The 20770-nt window shown below is 41.7% G+C and overlaps 1 protein-coding gene across 1 annotated transcript in view; it reads right to left on the bottom strand.

The window, feature by feature from the left end:
• Window positions 1-20770, bottom strand: part of Sorcs3 (sortilin related VPS10 domain containing receptor 3) — a 616840-nt gene that overhangs the window by 396276 nt on the left and 199794 nt on the right. The window contains exon 2 of the mRNA XM_026401144.2: window positions 16387-16454. Within this exon, the coding sequence (XP_026256929.2) occupies window positions 16387-16454 (68 nt within the window). The remainder of the gene's footprint in view (window positions 1-16386; window positions 16455-20770) is intronic.

Here is a 20770-nt window from a genome sequence, read left to right as displayed (position 1 = left end):
TAATGACAACGTAATTGGCCACCAAATGATGAAAAAGTAACAATGAAAGCTTGACTGCCTAATCTTTATAGTCGTTATCCATATAAGTAGGAATGGGGTACATAAAATCCACTTTCCTATAAATGTGGAAATAAATAGGCTCTCTGTGAATTAAAAAAAAAAATTGGCTTCTAACCACATTCAAAGGGCCCACCTATCATAGTTTTACACATGTGGACATCTGGCAGGGAAAGAAATTAAGGCCTACCTTAGAGAGAAGGGGAATACATCCATTTATAAATGTTATTTTAGAAGGGACTGTCTGGTCCTGTGCACTTATTAACTTCATTAGAAGGCTAATGAATCTACTGCTGGGAAAATGAGAGGGAGCTCAGGCTGCAGAAAGGGATGGGGAGAATTTCACACCCCTTCTCCAAGTGGCGGAGTTATTTATGATTGTGATAAAATGGCACTGCATTTGGAGGAAAGGGAAAACAACATAAAATAACAATCAACAGACACAATCCATACAAAAGTGTTACATTCTCTCAGCCACTGGACAAAAATCAAGATTTATGCATGTCAGGGTCCTGCCTAGTGGAAGGGAGAAAAAAAATGACTAGGCCATAAAAAGAAACCCTCTTTCCCATAATAAATAGGAGAACATTAAATCTGTAATCCAGATCGGCCTTTCCAGCGTTCTCGTTTCTCTGTTCTCTAGCAAAGTAAGATGTCTGATGACCTAATATTTAGAGCAAACTCTTTTCTTATTCTATCTTTTAGGAACAAAGACTTTCATAGATTGATGGTCCCTATGTTTAATGAATTTAAACTAAGGAGTCTGGACAGGTGTTCTGGCTAATGCCTTCCAACTGGCTCACACCCCTCAGTGAACAGCAAGTTAACAGAGTATGCTAAGCTGTTGACACTTAGATTGCAACTTCACCACCAGATATTTTAAGGAGAATGGCAACAATTAGGGTAATGCTGCTAGCTCATAAAAGGTTGGGCATCATAATCTGTTGGGCATCATAAATTCTGTCTCTGCTTGTTATTTGATGTGGGAGGGTCTTAGATTCAGAGTCAAAAGAGATTTGAGAGATCATTTCATCTAATATCTTTATTTATGAGGAAAGAGATGGATGCACAGTAATCCAATTAATTACTAGCAGAAATGGACCTAAAACCCAAGTGTCTGAGTGGTTCCCAATTCTATATGAAAACTGGAAATTATAAATGCCTAAGTAATAAATACCTTCCTAAGTCAGAGTCTCTTGGGAAGGCCCCAGATATCTGCATTTTTTTAAACATATTCCACAAGTAATTTGATGGCTACACTGAATTTGAGAAACATAAATGACCCCACCCTGATTTTCATGTTAATCACTTGAGAAGCAGCAAAGCTTTTCAGTGAGTTTAGTTCCCCCAAAAGTGCATTAAGAAAAAACCTGTAAAAGACAAAGTAACTCAACCCTAGGTTGGAGGAAACGAAAATAAGGTATTGCTTTGCATCTTACATCAAAAACCATCATTGTTGTCAATGTCATCCTCATTTTGTGATTTTAAAAACCAAGAATTATATTAACCTTCATATTGTCCCAAAGGAAAAGCCTTTGGAAATACTCTCTCAACACAGAATTTCTAGGCACTGTGTATCTAGGAGTCCATATTTGTTCTATACCCAATCCTTCAGATGATATGATTGCAGTTGTCATCTGGAACCTGTCAAAACTTCTGGTCTAAGAGGAAATGGATCTACAAACAGAAAATAAGCATTCTTATATTAAGTAACTTGCTAGATTGCTAGCATTCTGCATTCCATGCAGTATCTCACTGAATCTTCACATCCTCTATAAAATAGGTCTAGTTACCATCCCAGGATATAGATAAGCAAACTGAGGCTTCGAGAGATCAAAAGATAGCTTATTCATATGGTGAAGCCAGTAGGCAGCCTAGCTCTGATTCATATCCAGGAAAACTGAACACAGGACTCACCCTTTCTACATACAGTACATACTTAATCCCTTTTGTCACCAGGTATTTCTGAAAACTATGGGAACTATTACCATAGGAAGTACAGTCAGCCCTTCACATCTGCAATTCTACATCTGACAACTCGGCCTACAGTAAATCAAAGCTATTTGGAAAAAAAAATGATTACATATGAATTGAACATGTCCAGATTTTTTGTCATTATTCCCTAAATAATATAGTAGAACCACTATTTACACCACACTTTTGCTTTGTTTTAAGAATTATGAGTAATCTAGAGATAATTTAAAGTATAAGAGAAGATGAGTATGTGGTCTACACAAAAAGTACACCCTTTTCTATAAGGGATTTAAGCATCCACAGATATGGTATCTATGAGGAATCCAGCATCCAATAAATTCCCCACAGACACTAAGGGATGACTGGAGTCATTCCTCTTAAGAGGCACACATTCTAGTGGAGAAATAAGATGTGTTGTGTTAAACAAAATGTCTGTGCCAGATTGAATGCTTCTCCCACTGATTCCTAGAACTGTTTTGCATTCTTTATGGAATGAGGTGGGGTGACAATAATAAAAATAGAAGTATTTCTGAAGCCAGATTTAAAGTTAGGTAGTCAGTGTAGTTAGGTAAATCGGGTCTAATATCGAGTGAAATCTAAAATGGAGGCCATGCTGGGAGTGACTCAGGGAAAACAGGACAACTCATGGAGTGTTAATAAAGTTCCGAAAAGGCCCTAGGCCAAAGTCCACCTGGAAGAAATGTTAATGAACATCCCCCAACAGACTTGAAGACAGCCCATCCCAAAGAAATGTTAATGAAGCCCAGGATACAGCCCCCAACAGATTTGGAGGTAGCTCATCCCAAAGAAATGTTAATGAACAGCAAACTTGACTCGGAAATGACCAGATTACTCCTTTGTCCCAAACCCTTCCCACCTACATTCCTTCACCAAACCTATAAAAAGGGGAACACATTGCCCGCTAACTGGATTCCACCTCTTGGGTCCCCTTCTTCCTCCGGGAGAAGTCTTTTCTTCTGTCCTTTAATAAATTCCTAATTTCTACTCTGACCTTGCCTCGGCGTGCTTCTTTGGTGTTATTCTTCAACATCGGGGAGCAAGGACTCGTCACCGGTCAACAGCGGTAACATATTGGAGGTCCCACCGAGATTCTACACCGAGGTAAGTACACGCACCCCATGTCTGTTTGAGGTGCATCTTTCTCTCTTTCTGGAGGTAAGGTGGGCACCCGTCGGCTACTTAAACGCAACTAGTGCAGCCGCCACTCTACAAGACTCGGGTGAGAGGTTTCTCGGCCTAGGCAGCTCTCAATCACCTGTTCGGTACAGAGCAGGCATGTTGGGTTCTGCCAAAGCCGCTTCCAACTTTTCTGTCTGGGCCTGGAGAGCAATTGGCGTGAGTACACGGTGTCCGGAATCCCGATCTGCCTCGGATGCGTGGAGGTGGAGGAAGGAGTTTGGAACAACTGAGGAATTCCGGTCTGGGCTACTCTCAGACGAATTCTTAAGGTTCCTTTCTCTTGAGCCCCCTTCCGACAGCCCCCAGGGGTATCTAAGGTGATCGGTAGATGAACGGCATTGAGGGAAAGCCCCAATCACATTTGCCTCCGTATGGGCCATGCAACACTCCCAACCCCGCATCCAATCCCTCCTGGATGCTCCCCTTCCTTCATGGGTCAGAAACGTTAGCAATTCAGGTTGTAAGGCTGAGAAAAAGGCATGGGATAATTAGTAAGATCTGCCCAGGTTCCCTAAGGTGCATAGGTAACTATCACTAGTCTGTTTTACCGCCCAATGTTTAAAATGAGCTGTGTTCCTTAAGCTACCAAGAGAGGCATTTTTTTAGAATCAACTCCTCCGGTAATCTGCTAGTCTACAGAGCAAGGATGACAAAAGAGCACACAAAGGATTTTAGTGGTCGGGAGGAAAGCAGTAAGGCCCTTAAGTCTGAATCCTCCCAGGGTCTCTGGCACAGGGCAAAACTGAGACCCTAGCACTTTGCTAAAGGGGACCAGAAACCCCTTGGCAAAGCCAGGTGAGAGACGGGTTTTCTGGACCGTTTAGGAGGCTCAAGTATTAGGGAGATCAACAGTTTTCTCCGGCGCGGGCGCCTGAGTTCTGTTTTTTTCTCTCCACACTCAGATGGGAGCCTCACTCTCTAATACGTCAGGTACGCCACTTGCCTGCGTATTGAAAAATTGGGATAAATTTGACCCTCAAACGCTCAAGAAAAAGCGCCTCATTTTCTTCTGCCGCCAGGTCTGGCCTCAATACAAACTCCCTGATGGAAAAACCTGGCCACCAGAGGGAAGTATCAATTTTAATACTATTTTACAACTTGATAAATTTTGCAAAAAGAAAGAAAAATGGTGTGAGGTGCCATATGTTCAGGTTTTCTTTGCTCTAAGGGAAAATCCTAAATTATGCCAACAGTGTAAAGTAGACTTAGCCATGGTATCTGCCATAAGACCTAATTACCCAACTGGAGCACAGGCAGTTCCCAGAAGTGATCCTGAGTGGGACCCAAATGATGAGCAAGACGCTTGGAAAATTAGATATTTTCAGGTATTGATCCTTGAAGCCCTTAGGAGAATCAAACAAAGGCCCATTAACTATTCTAATATTTCAGAAATTATTCAGGGCCCCCAGGAAAGCCCTGCTCTTTTCATGGAGAAACTCAAAGAGGCAATAAGAAAACATACCACCGTGGATCCTGAATCCACAGAGGGCCAACTACTTTTAAAGGACAAATTTATCACTCAGTCAACCCCAGACATCCGGAGGAAATTACAAAAATTGGCATATGGCCCTGATCAATCTCTAGATAACATCCTCCAAATTGCTACTTTGGTTTTCTACAATAGAGATATAGAGGAAAAAAAGGAGAAAGAGCTTAGAGACAGAAAGAAAACTGAAACGCTGGTATTTGCTCGCAGAGGAGTAAGCTCCCAGGATGCAAGAGGACGAAATGCTCCTCAATCCACAAGAGGGACTTGTTTCCAATGTGGAGAGGAAGGACATTTCAAACGGAATTGCCCAAAGGCCAAGCGTCCGCCTCCACGGCCCTGCCCTAGATGTCAAGGCAATCACTGGAAGAATAACTGTCCCCAGGGACGTAAGTCCTTGAAGTCAGATCCCTCTACACATGCCTGACAGGGCCCAAGCTCAACCTTGGCTCCTGTGACTCCTATCACCGCATGTGAGCACTGGGTATACTTCTTCTTAGGGAGCCAAAAGGTCAACTTCCTTTTAGATACTGGCGCCAGTTATTCTGTGCTCACCTCTTATCCTGGACCTCTTTCCTCTAATACTTTAACTATACAAGGGGTGTCTGGACTAAGCCTTTTACCAGAAGGCTTACTCCCCCACTGAGTTGTGAATGGGACGGGGTGATGTTTTCTCATGCATTTCTGATAGTCCCAGAATGTCCTAGCCCCTTATTGGGAAGAGACATACTTTCAAAACTTCAAACTGAATCTAAGACCAAGAGGACCATTATGTCTGCCTTTATTAAAATGTGATATAAACCCTGAAGTGTGGGCTACTAAAGGCAAAATTGGACAGGCAAAAAGTGCAGTTCCTATCAAAATAGTTTTAAAGGACCCTTCTGTCTTTCCGCATCAGAGACAATACCCCTTACGCCCAGAGGCAAAAAAGGGTTTATTGAAGATCATTCAGAACCTCAAAAGACAGAAACTTTTAGTGCCCTGCAATAGCCCATCACCAAAAAGTGATACTTAGCTATGATATCTTGGACTCACTGAGGAAAAGAATCAGAAAATTTGGGCTGATCAAAGTACATACACCCTTCCCCCTTCAAGACCTAAGGCAGATAAAAACTGACTCTACTGGAAGGTTAGGAGATATGCAGATTGCCTAGGATTGGATCTATCCAAAGGAGCTAATCTTGCAAGTGAAAGGGAAACTGAGGAATTCCCAGCAGCTGCCAGAGCCTTTTTCGCTTTGGGGAAATTTCCTCATTCTTTCTCTACACTGTAAGGATTACTCCACCCAAATGCAGTAAAGTCAGTCACACTGAGACCCTTGGTTTTACACTTATAGTTGCCCCTATGTGAGAACATCTGGTCCACTCATGGGAAATCTAAGGTGCCACTGATAGGAGTCATAATTAAATGGAAGTTCAAAACCTAGAGAGGTATTTTCTTATCTGGTCTATTTTAAAGGTTATTATAGATTGTTTCTTGGGGATAATCTAGGTTAAATGTGTGTCTAAATGATGTTTCATCTGGTATCTAAATAAGTTTGAAGCATTGCATAATCTTGCAGTTAAAAGTTAGGGTTAGGTAACTGTTTAGTTTGTGACAATTCATGCCAGAGAACTTAAATACTTAGGATGGAAAATTAAAAGAACTCTACTTCCAAGTTAACAAGTAACTCCCAATCAGTTTATTTTTTCATCAATTTTTGAACTGGGTAGCCTAAGAAGATTTCACTAGGTATACAGTGCATTGATTTAGGCAAGGATAATAAATTATGATTTGGTTATCTGTTTCTCTCTGTGTGTAAGATTTAGAAAAAAATATTAAATTAAAACGTTGATCTGGCTTATTGAAATGACATTAATTAGCAACAGTCTTGGAAATTTTCAAAACTTAATTTAGATATACATGGTATTGTGTGGATTTTTTCCAAGTGATTTAATGTAACTTAATACTACATTAGAAACTTCAAAAAGAAAGTAGCTTAATGATCCTGAAGGAACTTCTTCTGATAGTGGCTTTTATATTATCAAGAAGGATCCTATTTTCAGTTGTGTGAGCAAGTTTTTCTAGCATAAGAAGATAAATTGTGACTTATGGTTAAAGTGCCTCAGGCATGTGGTTTCTGGTCAGAATTCCAGTTTCCCCAGGTCCTTCCAGACCTCAGCCAGGACGTAAGTTGGTATGCAAACAGAAGCAGCTTGGAGCTCAGGCCCAAGTAAAAAAGAAGGGGTAAAAGTGTCTTTTTTACCTAAACTCAAACTAGACCAAATCAAGAAGTAAATTGTATGGCATTTACTAATTACTGGCCGGTCAATTTTTTTAGGACTTTTGCCTTTTCTTAGATTCTATGTTTTTTGAGCTCATGATTTTGTTCCTACAGACAAGTTAATGTTTTTCTGATAAGTTCTATTTTTGATCAACTGGATTTTTTTAAACATTGCAATGGGATTTCACCTGAGAAATCTACAAGGCCTTCACCATTGTGTTATGTGTTACACTTGTGTTACATGTTGTTTGTATGTCTATGTCTGTATGTGTATGTCCATATATCATGCAGTGATTGACAGACAAATGACAGATGAGGAGTGCTCATGAAAAATTAAAAATGGATCCAAATATCTTTGATTCACATAGGTTCAAATGGCTCAATTTAAATTTAGTACATAGATAAAAAAGGAGGTCTTAAATTAAGCTTATAAATTTTTCTAGGTGTTCAAAAAGGCCCTAATAAAATGTGTTTCTAGATGAAGTAATCTGCTTAGATTCAAAGGTTTACAGGTATTGTTTCAAAATGTGAACAGAAGGAGGTTAACAGATAAAAAGAGAAACTAGAAGGTTCTAGGTATGGATTTAATAGAGGGAAAGTGTGTTTCTGGATAAGAGTCTATATGATTAAGCAATTAAGAGGGTTTAAGTAAGTGATACAAAGGTCTATGCAAGTTGTAAGTTTTTGAGCAAGTAATCAATTAAACAGCTGGTTGAACAAGTGCTGTTGTTTTAGAGAATTGTGCTAGGTTATTTCTTTAAAAGCTAAACTTGGTTAATATAAAAACATCAGTGTAATTGGTGCCATTTTTGTGTTCATATATTCCAGGTATACAAGTCTGTAAGGCAGAAGCTTTAGAAAGAACATTATATCAAACTGGTGTTCTAAAATTGTATGGTAATTTTAGGCTTAAAAAAAACGTGTTGGAAGTTTATTTATATCATTTGTATTCTATAACTAAACTTGTTATCAATAAGTTATGTAAAGTTCCATGTTACTTCTTACACTGAGATACAATTTAAATGTATTTTTAAGTTAATGAGAGCCTAATCTATGTAAAGGTTTTATTGCAAAACACAGAAGTACTTTGCTACTTTTCTACAAAAGGTTAAAAGCTTTCAGCCTTTCTTTAATTCTTGTTTTAGAAGTGATATTATATTATGTTTGCTCAAGTTCACAACAATTTATGTAGGCTTTATAAAATGATGTCCAAAAAGCAAAGATCAGCTTCAGAGCTATAACATTTAAGACTTATGATGAGCCCCGCCTTACTTGAGATAAGGCTCTATGTCCCATTTCATGTGAAAGTGACTATGAAAGAAGTAGACTAGATTTCAGTGCATTTAAGGTTGTGTCCAAAAGTTGGTTTTTTGTCACGATTGCCAGGACCTCAAACAGGGGATTATAATGTATAACTTTGCCAGATTTCAAGGTAGCTATTACGTAAACTAAATGTTTTTATCCTAGTTAGTTTTGTTTTGTAATTTGCTTTTAGATGGTCTAAGGATTGCCTGTTAATGTTTTAAACAGGTACTACTTTAAGAACTCACCCTGGGTTAACTTAAGATAAGAAGTTATCACCTACAAGATAGAGAGATAGGTACTAAAGCCCAGTACTTAGTATAAGGCTGCTGAAACTTATTTGCTAGATGTTTAAGATTAAGTTTTAAAATTAAATTAAAGGGCCAAGAAAACCAATATTTGGCTCTTGCCCTCTAAGTCAGTCTGAATCAGGGATAGGGTACTTCTCCAAAGAGCTCTGCAACTCTAGGCCACATAACCTCCTGATTAGGGAGATTAATGAGACCAGTGGAGGACAGAAGCCAATCAGTGCATTTACTGTGAAGAGGAGGGTCATCAGAGAGGGAGACATCCCTGATGCTTCCGAGGGAAGCCACATGGTCAAGCAAGGCCTGGACCCATCCTAGCGCAAATGGCACTAACAAAACTAAAAAGCTGCTATGAAGTTCCCGAGGACTCCCAGGAGAGATTCAGCTGACTGTTAAATAGGTAGTAACAGAAGTCAGTTTGACTTACTTCATCTTAAACACTTAGCAAAGACAGTTAAAAAGCCAAAACACAGCTATTCCTGGACATTTTAAATGATAATAATAGTTAAATGTAACTTCCAAAAATAAGTAGACTGAAGGCTACAAAAGAAATTCTTAGACAGAAATGCCTGATAACTATCAAAGGGACTATTAGAGTAGTTTTAGTTTAAGGCCCACAGATATTCCTAACCTACACAGGCAGGCTTGGTGTTTGCTAATATGAGTATCCAGCCCTAAGTAACAGAATTAAAGATTTCTCTATTAGACACAGAGGTCAAACTAGTAAAAGGATTTTACAAGATCAGATGATATTAAATTATTAAACTATATCTTAAGGGAAGGACAACTGTAACCCTAAAAGTTAAATGTTGTGTTTACATCCCTGACATTTCTGACAATGTAACAAATATCCTTAAAGATTTACATGCTCAGATATAAGTCATGTCCTCAGCAACTTTGTCATGGAAACAATATCTTAGCTTCTGGTTCTTGGTACTTCCTGGTGGAAAACATTGTTAGTCTCTGTCCTTGGTATCATACTTATTGGCATATTCCTGTGCTGTGGTATTTATTGCTACATTAATATGGTTCCAATATTAATGAATTCTTGTTTCTCTTATAGACCGCCCATCGCCCAAATGGCCCTCCAGCCTATTACTTCTCAATCGGACTTCTATCATGGACCACTCGATAGACCCGATTTTTAAAAGGGGACTCCAAACTGCTTGCCCCAACAGCGCCCCTTTTGTCAGCCTGAAGAAGCCAGAAAGATCTTCGCCCCCATTCCTTACAGCAGTAAGGAGCTCCCAAATTAGAGGGGGGAATGAAGCCAGATTTAAAGTTAGGTAGTCAGTGTAGTTAGGTAAATCGGGTCTAATATCGAGTGAAATCTAAAATGGAGGCCATGCTGGGAGTGACTCAGGGAAAACAGGACAACTCATGGAGTGTTAATAAAGTTCCGAAAAGGCCCTAGGCCAAAGTCCACCTGGAAGAAATGTTAATGAACATCCCCCAACAGACTTGAAGACAGCCCATCCCAAAGAAATGTTAATGAAGCCCAGGATACAGCCCCCAACAGATTTGGAGGTAGCTCATCCCAAAGAAATGTTAATGAACAGCAAACTTGACTCGGAAATGACCAGATTACTCCTTTGTCCCAAACCCTTCCCACCTACATTCCTTCACCAAACCTATAAAAAGGGGAACACATTGCCCGCTAACTGGATTCCACCTCTTGGGTCCCCTTCTTCCTCCGGGAGAAGTCTTTTCTTCTGTCCTTTAATAAATTCCTAATTTCTACTCTGACCTTGCCTCGGCGTGCTTCTTTGGTGTTATTCTTCAACATCGGGGAGCAAGGACTCGTCACCGGTCAACAGCGGTAACATTTCTAGACCAGTGCCACTCATGGCAGAATGCACTGCACTTTGCATATATATGTATATATATATATATATATATATATATATATATATATATATATACACATATATATATTCTTGTATACATTTGCTGATGTTTCCCACATACATTAGTCTCATCTTTCAGCCAAACTAAGTGTTGCTTGAGGATATCTCTTATGACACACTTATTCTGTACCTCCCAGCCACGAGTGCGAGATGCTCAATTAATATCTGTTCAATTGGCTGTTCTGTTACCCATTCCGTTTTCACTAGATTCATAACCACTGAAAGCAAATAGAAGGTCCCAGTCCTTGAGGGAGGATTGCACAGTCTGTATCAGCCCAGCCTTCGGGACCTCACATGTGAAGAGCCTAGCGGATGGGATGGAAAGCTTTTAATTAACAGCCGAACAAAAAAAATGTCATTCCAATCTGCAGTTTTGTTTCCATTAATTCACTCAGATTCAGTAGGAATTCCACTAAGAATTGGGGTGAGCAGCTGTAGAGGGAGGGAAGCACATAAATAAATCATGAGTGTCATTAAAATTTGTAAACTAATAACTTCTGGGAAGTCTTAGCAATTATTATCAGGGTTTTCTTGGCAAACAAAAAATTAATAAATCCAAAAGGTCTCCATTTTCTATTAAAAAAAGGCAGAATCCCTGAGAAAGGTCACTGACAGAACAATTAGGGAGAAAATAAATGGTTCAGACAACAGCTTGTGAACCAGATGAAAAGTCACAGGATTCCCAAGTGGCAGGAGAATAAGACAACTCAATACAATGAAAGGGACAGGGCGAGGCAGGGCTGGTGCTGAGATTGGTTTGGGGATATGGGAAACTTCCATTCAATTCTCTAAACCCTTATGAGATGTAGCCTAAAGGCTAGGCATTGTAGGTCCAGAAACAACTAAGACATGTGGTCCCTAGCTTGAAAAGCTCCCAGGCTGAGAACAAATCTCAATACTGCTTAAGGATGTGAAGCTATGGCTGAGCAGAGAAGGGACATCCCACCTGGGGAGGAGGATCAAAGCAGGCCTCCAACAGCATGTACCTGGGAATCTATCTGCTCTAGAAACACCCTAACCAAGAAAGCTCTTTGCTGTGTGGGCTCTGAAACCAGGAACCCAGAGGAACATCTGTGCAACCTGGATGCTTTGCTTAAATCAGAATGCCCCCCATACTGCTGGGCTAGGGTTAAGGTTAGGGCCTACCAAATGAGGGGAACCATTCATTGTGAAGAATTCCTGCTTCCTCTTATGCCTAGATAGTTGCAAATTCATTACCTTTGTGAGGACCCTAATCTAGTAGCCAAAGAAAAGCTCCTATGGAGACCACACACTCATGCATAGTCTCTTTTGATCTGAAGATGTTCCATTCAGGAAACTCTTCTAGAGACAAGCTCTTGGCTTGGGGAAGATGGAAGCTAAAACAATTGCTTGATAACTCACCACTCTCCAGAAAATAATATATTTTTTTGTTTTTGAGAGAGAGAAAGGTAATGTGTTCATTATCCCAACTGCTAATGTCTAAGGCATAAAGAACTGAGTCCACGAAGTGATTTGCCAGTCAGAAACATAAATCTTGACCATGACTTGTGTTCAAGGCTAATACTTCAGCCACAAGCTGTGGATTAATTGGCTTTATTTGAGTTTCCATTTCCCTAATGGAGGACTGTGAATGCCACTAAAGGAGGTGGAGACCCACAGAGCACCATGTGTGCAGAGGGGCATAATAATGGCATGGGAGCAAGGGGGCTGCATGGAGTCTGCACAGAATGCAGCCCTTCCTTGGAGTCCACAGTCCCGTTGCACCACATGACAGTGTCCTGTGTTTGGTGAGAATGAAGGAGACGTGAATGGGAAGGTTGTCTCTATTTGGCTGCAGAGTTTTCATTTAGGAGAGTGCAGAACATAAGAGTCTCAGATCACAGCTTGGAAGACCTCCTAATCTCTGCCTTATGACCTAAGTAACACAGGGAAGGCCTGGGTCCTTTAGAAAAGCCAGTCCTACCCCCTTAATTCTCTAAACCTGAAAGCCTATGTGTGCAGTATTCTTGGACGAAGGGATGCCACCAGGCGGTTGTGCTAAATGACAAACTTGCACAGCCATCCTGGTGTAACAGCGCCAAAGAGTTCCAGAAAGAATGTCACAAGGACACAGAGACTGCCGCACTATTTGATGTCTCAGTCTTTTGTCTGTTTAGAAGACCTCTGAATTATTAATCCAGTGAGGCAAATAATTATATCACACTGAAACCTGGCAGGGGGTGTCATCTTGTCATGACAGCTGCTGCTCCGGGGCTTCTCCTGTTGTACAGAAAATTGAAGAAGAATCACCAAGTTCAATTTCAAGTTGGTTAAGCATGTTGGGCCAAATCACAAAGCGAAAGGGGTGCATGTTTAATTCAGCTTCTTTTCTCAGCCCACTGTATTAGGAAGGAAAATCATATTGCTCTCTGCTCCAGTGGCAAAATGTCATCGTTATCAGTACAGAAAAAAAAAAAAAGAGGATGGGAGATAGAGAACTTTAGGGGAAGCATGGGGAAGACAATGAAAAGAAGACTCCCTGTGAGGCCCTAGCAAGGTGGGGAAACCCACAGATGTAGGAGTAGTCTCTTGCCTTATTCCTACACCCAGAACCCTTAAGCTGGGCTTTATCAGGCCCATGAACACCTTGAAACCTAACACAAAACCACATTCATAGATGACAGTTATCCAGAGGCAAAGCCCATAATACCCACTTTGCATACCACGTGGAACCTGTTGTTAGTAAAGTGCACTTTGAGGAACCACCTTTGGCTGGGCCTCTCCTGTAAAATGTGGGGTCCCTGTACCCTCCTACCCAGTCCAACCTTCATCTGCTCTCTACCTCCTCAGTGGCTCCCCTCTCTCTTGCAGGCCAACACAGTCTGGTCTTTTCCCTGCTGTACTCGGGATAGTTTTCCACTTTTGCCATTTGCCAATCCCTCCCATTATTCCAACACCTTTTCAACGTAAGGTGTTGACCCAGTAGAAAGTGATATTCCAATTCTCCCCAGGTGGCACAGGGAACAGCATTCTAATTCACCTCCTGCCCTCCTTCATCCTCAGAGTCTCTGCTAACTCCCACAGAACACAGAATGTACCTTAGTATCCTCCAGTTTCCCCTCACACAGACCTCTGCAGCAATGGATCCTTAAAAACAAAGTCACTAATGGAACAAAAACCCTATACAAACACCCAGGTCCTAATAATCATTAATAATTACAATGAAGTAAGCACTTGCTACACGAGTTACTGTGCTAAGTGTTTTCACATTTATTATTTAATCCTTCCAAGAAGCCATTCATCAAGTAAACACTTATTAAGCACCTCTTGTGTGCCAGCTTCTCTTCTAGGTGCTGAGGGCACAGCATTGAATTAAAATGCAAAAAAAAATTCCCTTTCTAGAAGACTTAAATACTGGTGGGTTAGAGGTAGACAATAAATAAATCAATAAGTAAAGACCTAGCATGCCAGATGGGGATAAGTACTGCGAAGGGAAACGTAGCCGAGTGATGAATAGTGAAGTCCTGGGGAAAGGTCTCTCTGATTAGGAGACCTGTGAGCAGAAGGGAAGGAAGTGAAGTATCTGCCTGAACCCTGGGAGCTCTAGGTGGACAGAGATGAGCAGGAAGACTCCAGGGAGCAGTATGGTGGGTGCATCAGAAGAAACTGCAAGGAAAATATGGCAAAGGCAAAGGTATGTTCTGTGCTATCCCCAATTTACAGACAGGGAAACTGAGGTGTGGAGAGGAAAATGAAAGTTTGATCTCCCCTAAAAGGTATGACCACACCCCAACCCCCAGAACATGTAGTAGGACCTTACTGGAAAAATGAGTCTTTGAAGATGCCATCAAGTTAAGGATCTCATAATGAGATCATCCCAGATTATCAGGGTGAGAGCACTGAGCCCAATGTCAAGTTTCATCATAAGAGACAGAAGAGTGGAAGACATAGAGCAGGAGACCATTAACATCAAAGGCAGGATGGGAGGGATGCATTTACAAGGGCTGCCAGCAGCCACCAGAGGCTGGAAAAGGCCATAGAGGATTCTCCCCAGAGCCTCCACAGGGATTGTGGCCTCCATAGCACCTTGTCCACAGACTTCGGGACTCCAAAGCTCTGAGAGAATAAATATCTGCTGCTTTAAGCCCCCTGATTTGTGGTACTTTGTTATGGCAGCCCCAGAAAACTAATACAGAGAGGTTAAGTAAAGTGGACAGAGTTACAGAGCTCCTGGGGGAGGCACTTGAATCCTGGCTAGTGGACACCTGGAGCCCTGGAGCCACCACACTGCCTACCACGTGTTGGTGAATTCACTGGTCTCTGAGACTGTGGGCACACCCTTCTCAGCTTCTAGACTAAGGCACACAGCAACTAGTCCAGGATCCCTGGGTTTGCCTGGTTTGTTCCCAGAATTGGTCTAACTTCTTCTGAAGCACCGGATCCCAGAACAGCTGTTTTCCAATATAAGGATAGGACTTTCTGGCTTATTTCATGATTTGGCCAAGCAGACTGCACAGAAGTGAAGCTTAAAGTATCACACAGCATCGCTGGGCATGAGGGAAGGTTTCTGAGCTCTGATTCTCTGGGAAGTACTGTGTGAGTGGAAATAGTCAGGCTTTCCTCTGCTAGAGGCACGCTGGTTGCTTACACCTCTGCCCATTTTCACTGAGCAGCAAAATTAGATCTGAGACATCCTGTGCAAAGAGAGGCAGGCCTCGATCAATATGAGCAGTTAGCCCCCAAGTATATAATAGATGCCATGACTGTCCCCCTTCCTGCAGAGAGAGGCTCCGGCTATTTCTCAGCAATCAAGCAGGTCGGGTGAAGAGGCATCTCGCACCCCAGACCCCTCATATTTAAGGCCCCAGGAAATTCTTAGGACATAGCACAGAGATAAGGATGCAGCTAGAAAAAAAAAAAAAGGCCTTTTGTGTCAGTGTTCTCCAGTATTAACACCTGAGAGAGAAAATGGTCCACCCCTTGAGTCCCACCGCCATGAGCACAGGATGTGAAGCACCAAGTCACCGTGGCTGGTGGAACTTGCTGCAGCCCAGTGTGACTGGACATCAGCATGTCTGAGTGTGAATGTAGGTAAGCGGGTGTGTAAAGAGGTATATATAAGGGCACATAATTTCCTGACCAGAGGAACTCCTAGTGTCACAGCTTCATTAAAGTCCTTCTTAACTCACCCATATTCCTCTCTTCCCTCGTCCCCTGGTAGCACTGCTACCAGGGTCTTATTGACTAGGCATAGAAGGTACAGGGTCTAGCAATCACAATAATTTCAGGGGCCCCAAAATATTTTAAGTTCTTTTAAATTAAAAAGAAAAAAATGAATTTTAGGCTGGAATTTTAATCCACGATATTAATGTATTTGTCTCGCTAGCAATTATTATTAAATTTTATTTTATAATAAAATGATATTATTTTAATATTATTTTATGGGAAAAGGGCCCCTCAAGGTAAAAGTGCCTAGGAACCATGAAAGTGACCACACAGACTTGGATCTGGGGCTCCAGAACCACAACACCTTCCACATGCAAAGGCCTGGACCCCATTCCTAGGCCCAGGCTGACACCCCTGGCAAGACTTCCTCGGTCAGCAGAGGGCCCCCTAGTGGAGGATCTCTACTTGTTGAAGCTGTGGTCATCTGACCTCTCTGGCCAGACTCCTCCTTCTTTCAGGCAGAATGACACTACAGAAGTGCCAAGGTGCCAAGGTGCGGAGAATGTGTGACTGGCCTCAGAAGATAGAAACAGAGGGAATTAATTCAGAGGAGGAGGTGCTTGGGTCCGCCCATGCATTAAAGTGGGCTTCCAGGAGGAGGCCGGTCTTCAGCTCCTTCTGAAACTGGCTTCCCAGCTGTTGAGCCTGCATTTCTCCAAAGCCAAATCGGTGCACCTCCTTAAGAATCTCTAATCCACTTACCGCCAAAGAGAACTCTCAGTCACGCTCCCCAGGTTGAAGTCGTACAGCTTTGTCAGGATCAGGATGACCTGCAAGGGGTGGGATGAGGGCAGAGGAGAGGGACAAAGAGGGACAAAGGAAGCTTATTTTAGTTTGTGTAGCAGTATACAGTGCATCTCCTATCACCCAGAGGAGGGCTTGCTATTTATCCGTTAAGTTGAGGGGATCAAGCAAGGGGGGAAATTATTAATTTAATGCATCTCTGTAACTGGTGGCATTTATTTTAATCCTGGCAGTTCTCTGCATTTGAAATAAAACATGCCAACAGGAATTAATTGGGCATTGACAGTTGTTTCTCCACATCTGTCCCCCCTCAAGGTCAGGCCCAGGCCAGCTGGCTTTGTTCAATACCAAGGTCACCCAGAGATCAGGGACAGACTTGCTTTTGATCTCAAGATGACTCTGATGTACAGAACTGGATCTAAAGGAGGAAGAAGGAACTGGGTCTGCTTCTGTCTGTCTACAGAAGGGCTTCAAAGAGACTCTGTGTTTCCATCAGTAGGGCCTTCGCAGGCATAAATACTTGAATGGCAGTAGGCTCCGTCCCCACCATCCTCTGATGCCATTTGCCATTGATCATGTGGCATCTGCCCCACCATGAAGTAAGCAGGTCATTGGACTTCACAGGACTCCAGGACCGCTCCCCTGACTGCAGCCGAAGTGAAAAACCCAGAAGCAGCTCTGTGTGCCAGAGAGTTCGACTTAGTGGTGTTCTGAACTACTCTTGGGCTGGTGAGTGTGTTCCTGGGCCCTTTAGTCTCCTCCAGCTGGGACTCGACTATCAGCGATTGCCCTGCCCGTCCCTCAAGTGCTCTGGACAGTGGCTTAGGTACAACCTTCTACCTCTGAGAATGCTAAGTGCCCGCACCTGAGTCTGCTTTAATCAAAACGCAGGTGGGTAATACACAGCGCCTGCCTGCACGCGTGATAATCCAGTTACACATAATCGTGTTTATCTAAATTTAATGCACAACTCATTTCACTCTTCTCAGCTCCTTCCCATTCCACAATTTAACTTCCTCCAGTTCATTTGCACAGAAGCCATTAAACTCTTTCCAAGATAATGAATTTCTGCTACTAAGATGGGACTTTCCCATTCTAGGTATCCATTTAAGATTAAAGAAAAATAATCAGCCATTATATTGAACATTTTTATGGCACTTAACTAACAACAAAATGCTCACTTTTGAAATTTATTCTCATCTCGCACTCCATGGGGTCAATCAGCCCCATTTCTATTTCTCCTATGTAAACTAAGAAAAACATGCGAGCCTGGGATGGGATCCATTATAGATCAAAAGGAGTCCATGGCAAATTGGGCTTAGGACATTTAACTTTTGTGGGAGGCCATTCCCGGAGGGCTCAGATTTCTTCCCCAGATTGTGTCCTATGACTGGAATAACAGGCTGGTGAGAAACATCATCAATGGCATGACTATCTGCAAAGTAGCAGGATCCACCAAGCTGCCTTATTACTGCAGCACACAGCAAGGAGGGTTTAATCTATGCAGTGAATTATCCTTTTTTGTTTTTTATAATACCAAATATTTGATGTCATATGGATATTCTAAAGTAAGGAATAAATAATTTGTATGTGTGTAAAAATCAAAAATGTATGATACATTGAGATGGCCTGTTAATATGTAGATTTCAAAGTGATGAATTAGAGCTTCCTATTCATTTCATATGTTCCCATGAAAAATTATGAGATTGTGAAAAACTGGGTATACAGTTTTAATTAGTTGGCTTAGTTGTTGGTGATGGTTCTTTTACGGTTTTTTTTTTCTTGTTTTGTTTTGTTCTTTTTAGATGTACATGACAGTAGGATGTATTTTGACATATTAAACATACATGGAGTGTAGCTTATTCTAATTAGGACCCCATTCTTGTGGTTGTATATAATGTGGAGTTTCACTGATTGTGTATTTATGTATAAACATAGGAAAGCTATGTCCAGTTCATTCTACTGTCTTTCCTATTCCCTTCATTTCCCTTTGTCTAATCCAATGAATCTAGTCCATTCCCCTCCCTTTCCTTCATTCCCCTTTGTCTAATCCAATGAATTTCTGTTCTTCCCTCCCCTCCCCATCATGTGTTAGCATCCGTATGTCAGAGAGAACATTTGGCTTTTGGTTTTGGGGTAGTTAGCTTATTTCATTTAGCATGATATTCTCCAGCTCCATCCATTCACTGGCAAATGCCATAATTTCATTCTTTTTTATGGCTCAGTAATATTCCATGGTGTATATTTACCACATTTTCTTTATCCATTCATCTATTGAAGGGAACCTAGGTTGGTTCCATGACTCAGCTATTGTGAACTGAGCTGCTATAAAAATTGATGTGGTGGCATCATTATGGTATGCTGATTTTAAGTCCTTTAGGTATAAACTGAGAAGTGGGAAAACCGGGTCAAATGGTGGTTCCATTCCAGATTTTCTAAGGAATCTCCATACATGAAGTGAATTATTCTTATCCATAATCTCCCCAACCATACAGGTAACAACAAGCCAGATAATTGTATATACATGCAGACAAACAAACAGACCCATGTACACACATCTAACAGAGTTCTTCTGCCTTTCATTTGGTGACCTTTCATCTACCAAGTCATTCTCAGAGTTACCCTGTAAAAGCTCAGGTATCTGAGTGTAGGACAGCCCAAGTTTTAAAAGAACAAGCTCCAAACTATGCTAATCTATTAGGAGTGAATCAGAACAGCCATCTAGGCCCTTGCAGGAGCAAGTCAAATCACTCCATTTTTCTCCAAAAGCCTTCAGGGACCTCAGACAGTCTCCAAAAAGCACAAAATTCAGGTCAAAAGAGAAGATGTTGGGGATAAGGATTCCAATTAACCAACAAAGCTTCTAACAGCTAGATCTAGAAAATTCTTCTTATCCCAAACCTAAAGCACCCATCTTCTTTCCCTCTCTCCTTTCCTTCTCTCTTCTTTATTGAGTAACTGAAATTCTGGCCACAAGGCTACACACTGGAGATATACAAAGAAAGGATCCAGGTCTTGCCCTTGTAGAACTCACAGTCTCCTAAGGGTGACTCCATAAATGAGCAGACAATTCCGTGCTCCCAGGCAAGGTTTACTAATCCAAACTAATACCTAAGAGCAGAAACTACCAAGTCACATGGGCTTAGAGGCAGCACCACCACAAACACTCAGACATTCTGGAGGCCATCCATCCGAAAGAATGTTATTAGAGTCTCCTCAGTTCGTCCTTCCTCTCAGTGGCTGCCATGAGATTGCATCATGACAATTTCCAATTGACTGAAGACCACAGCTGTGTGCTCCAAAATTCATTGCTTCCTGCTTGTCAAGTCTGTACCTCCCAAGGGCTGCTTCCAGCTAATGAAGGGATACTAAGGCAGACCATTTCTGGATAACACGTGACTCCTCGGATGGGTGACAATGACTTGAAGATTCCCTTTCCGTGTTTCTGAACTTCGGGCCTGCTTTCCTGCCTTCCTGCCTGTCTCCTTCACGTGGGGTCATGTCTGCATCTCAGTCTAGCAGCTCTTCCAATCCCTTCTGGCTCCTTTCCATCCTCATTCACGGGTATATTTTTCCTAATAATTTTCTTGGACATTGGGTCTTATCTTGGTGCCTGCTTATTGGAGGATCCAGACTAACACATTCTTCCATTCTTGTGTGAATGTTATTTCTGCCTTCATGACAGATTGTTTCAGTTTTGCCTGTTAATTCATGAATGTTCTTGGTCAGAACCTTTACTGGTGCCTTCTGCTTAAGGAAGAAATCCAGGCCCAGTCATTTTACTAGGATTCAAAATCCTGTCCCTTTGCTTTAAGCAATCTAACTTTCTTGAGGTCCTTCAGGTTTTCCAAACATACTCATTTCCATTTTCTTCCATGTGGTATTGCCCTATCATCACTTTATGTCACCTGCCTGTGCTGACCAGCCTATTGTTCAAGAAACAGCCCAAAGGCCACCTCTTTCAGGTGGCCTCCCTGAACTACCCCAGCCTTCACAGTGTTCTCTTCCTCTGAAGTTCCACTTTTCTAAAACTGAGTCACATAATGTAGCACTTAACCACGATTTTTAAAGTTTCTGATGTGACCCGAGTTGCTGCCTCAAGAAGACTGTGAATGGAGATTATTGCAAGATTTAAGAGCCATTAATAATGAAATGGTCATTATGGGACCTGCTCAATCGGGGATTCCTCAATTGTCTGCTTTGCCAAAAACTTGGTATGTTTTAGTTATAGATATTAAAGGTTGTTTTTTTTCAATTCCAATTCATCCTGAGGATAGTCCACGTTTTGCATTTACTATCCCTGCACTAAATCATGAAGGTCCTGATCAGAGATATGAATGGA

This window comes from Urocitellus parryii, chromosome 5 (genome assembly GCF_045843805.1).
Source record: "Urocitellus parryii isolate mUroPar1 chromosome 5, mUroPar1.hap1, whole genome shotgun sequence".
NCBI classification, from domain to species: Eukaryota; Metazoa; Chordata; class Mammalia; order Rodentia; family Sciuridae; genus Urocitellus; species Urocitellus parryii.
This window is presented reverse-complemented; position numbering and strand designations above follow the sequence as displayed.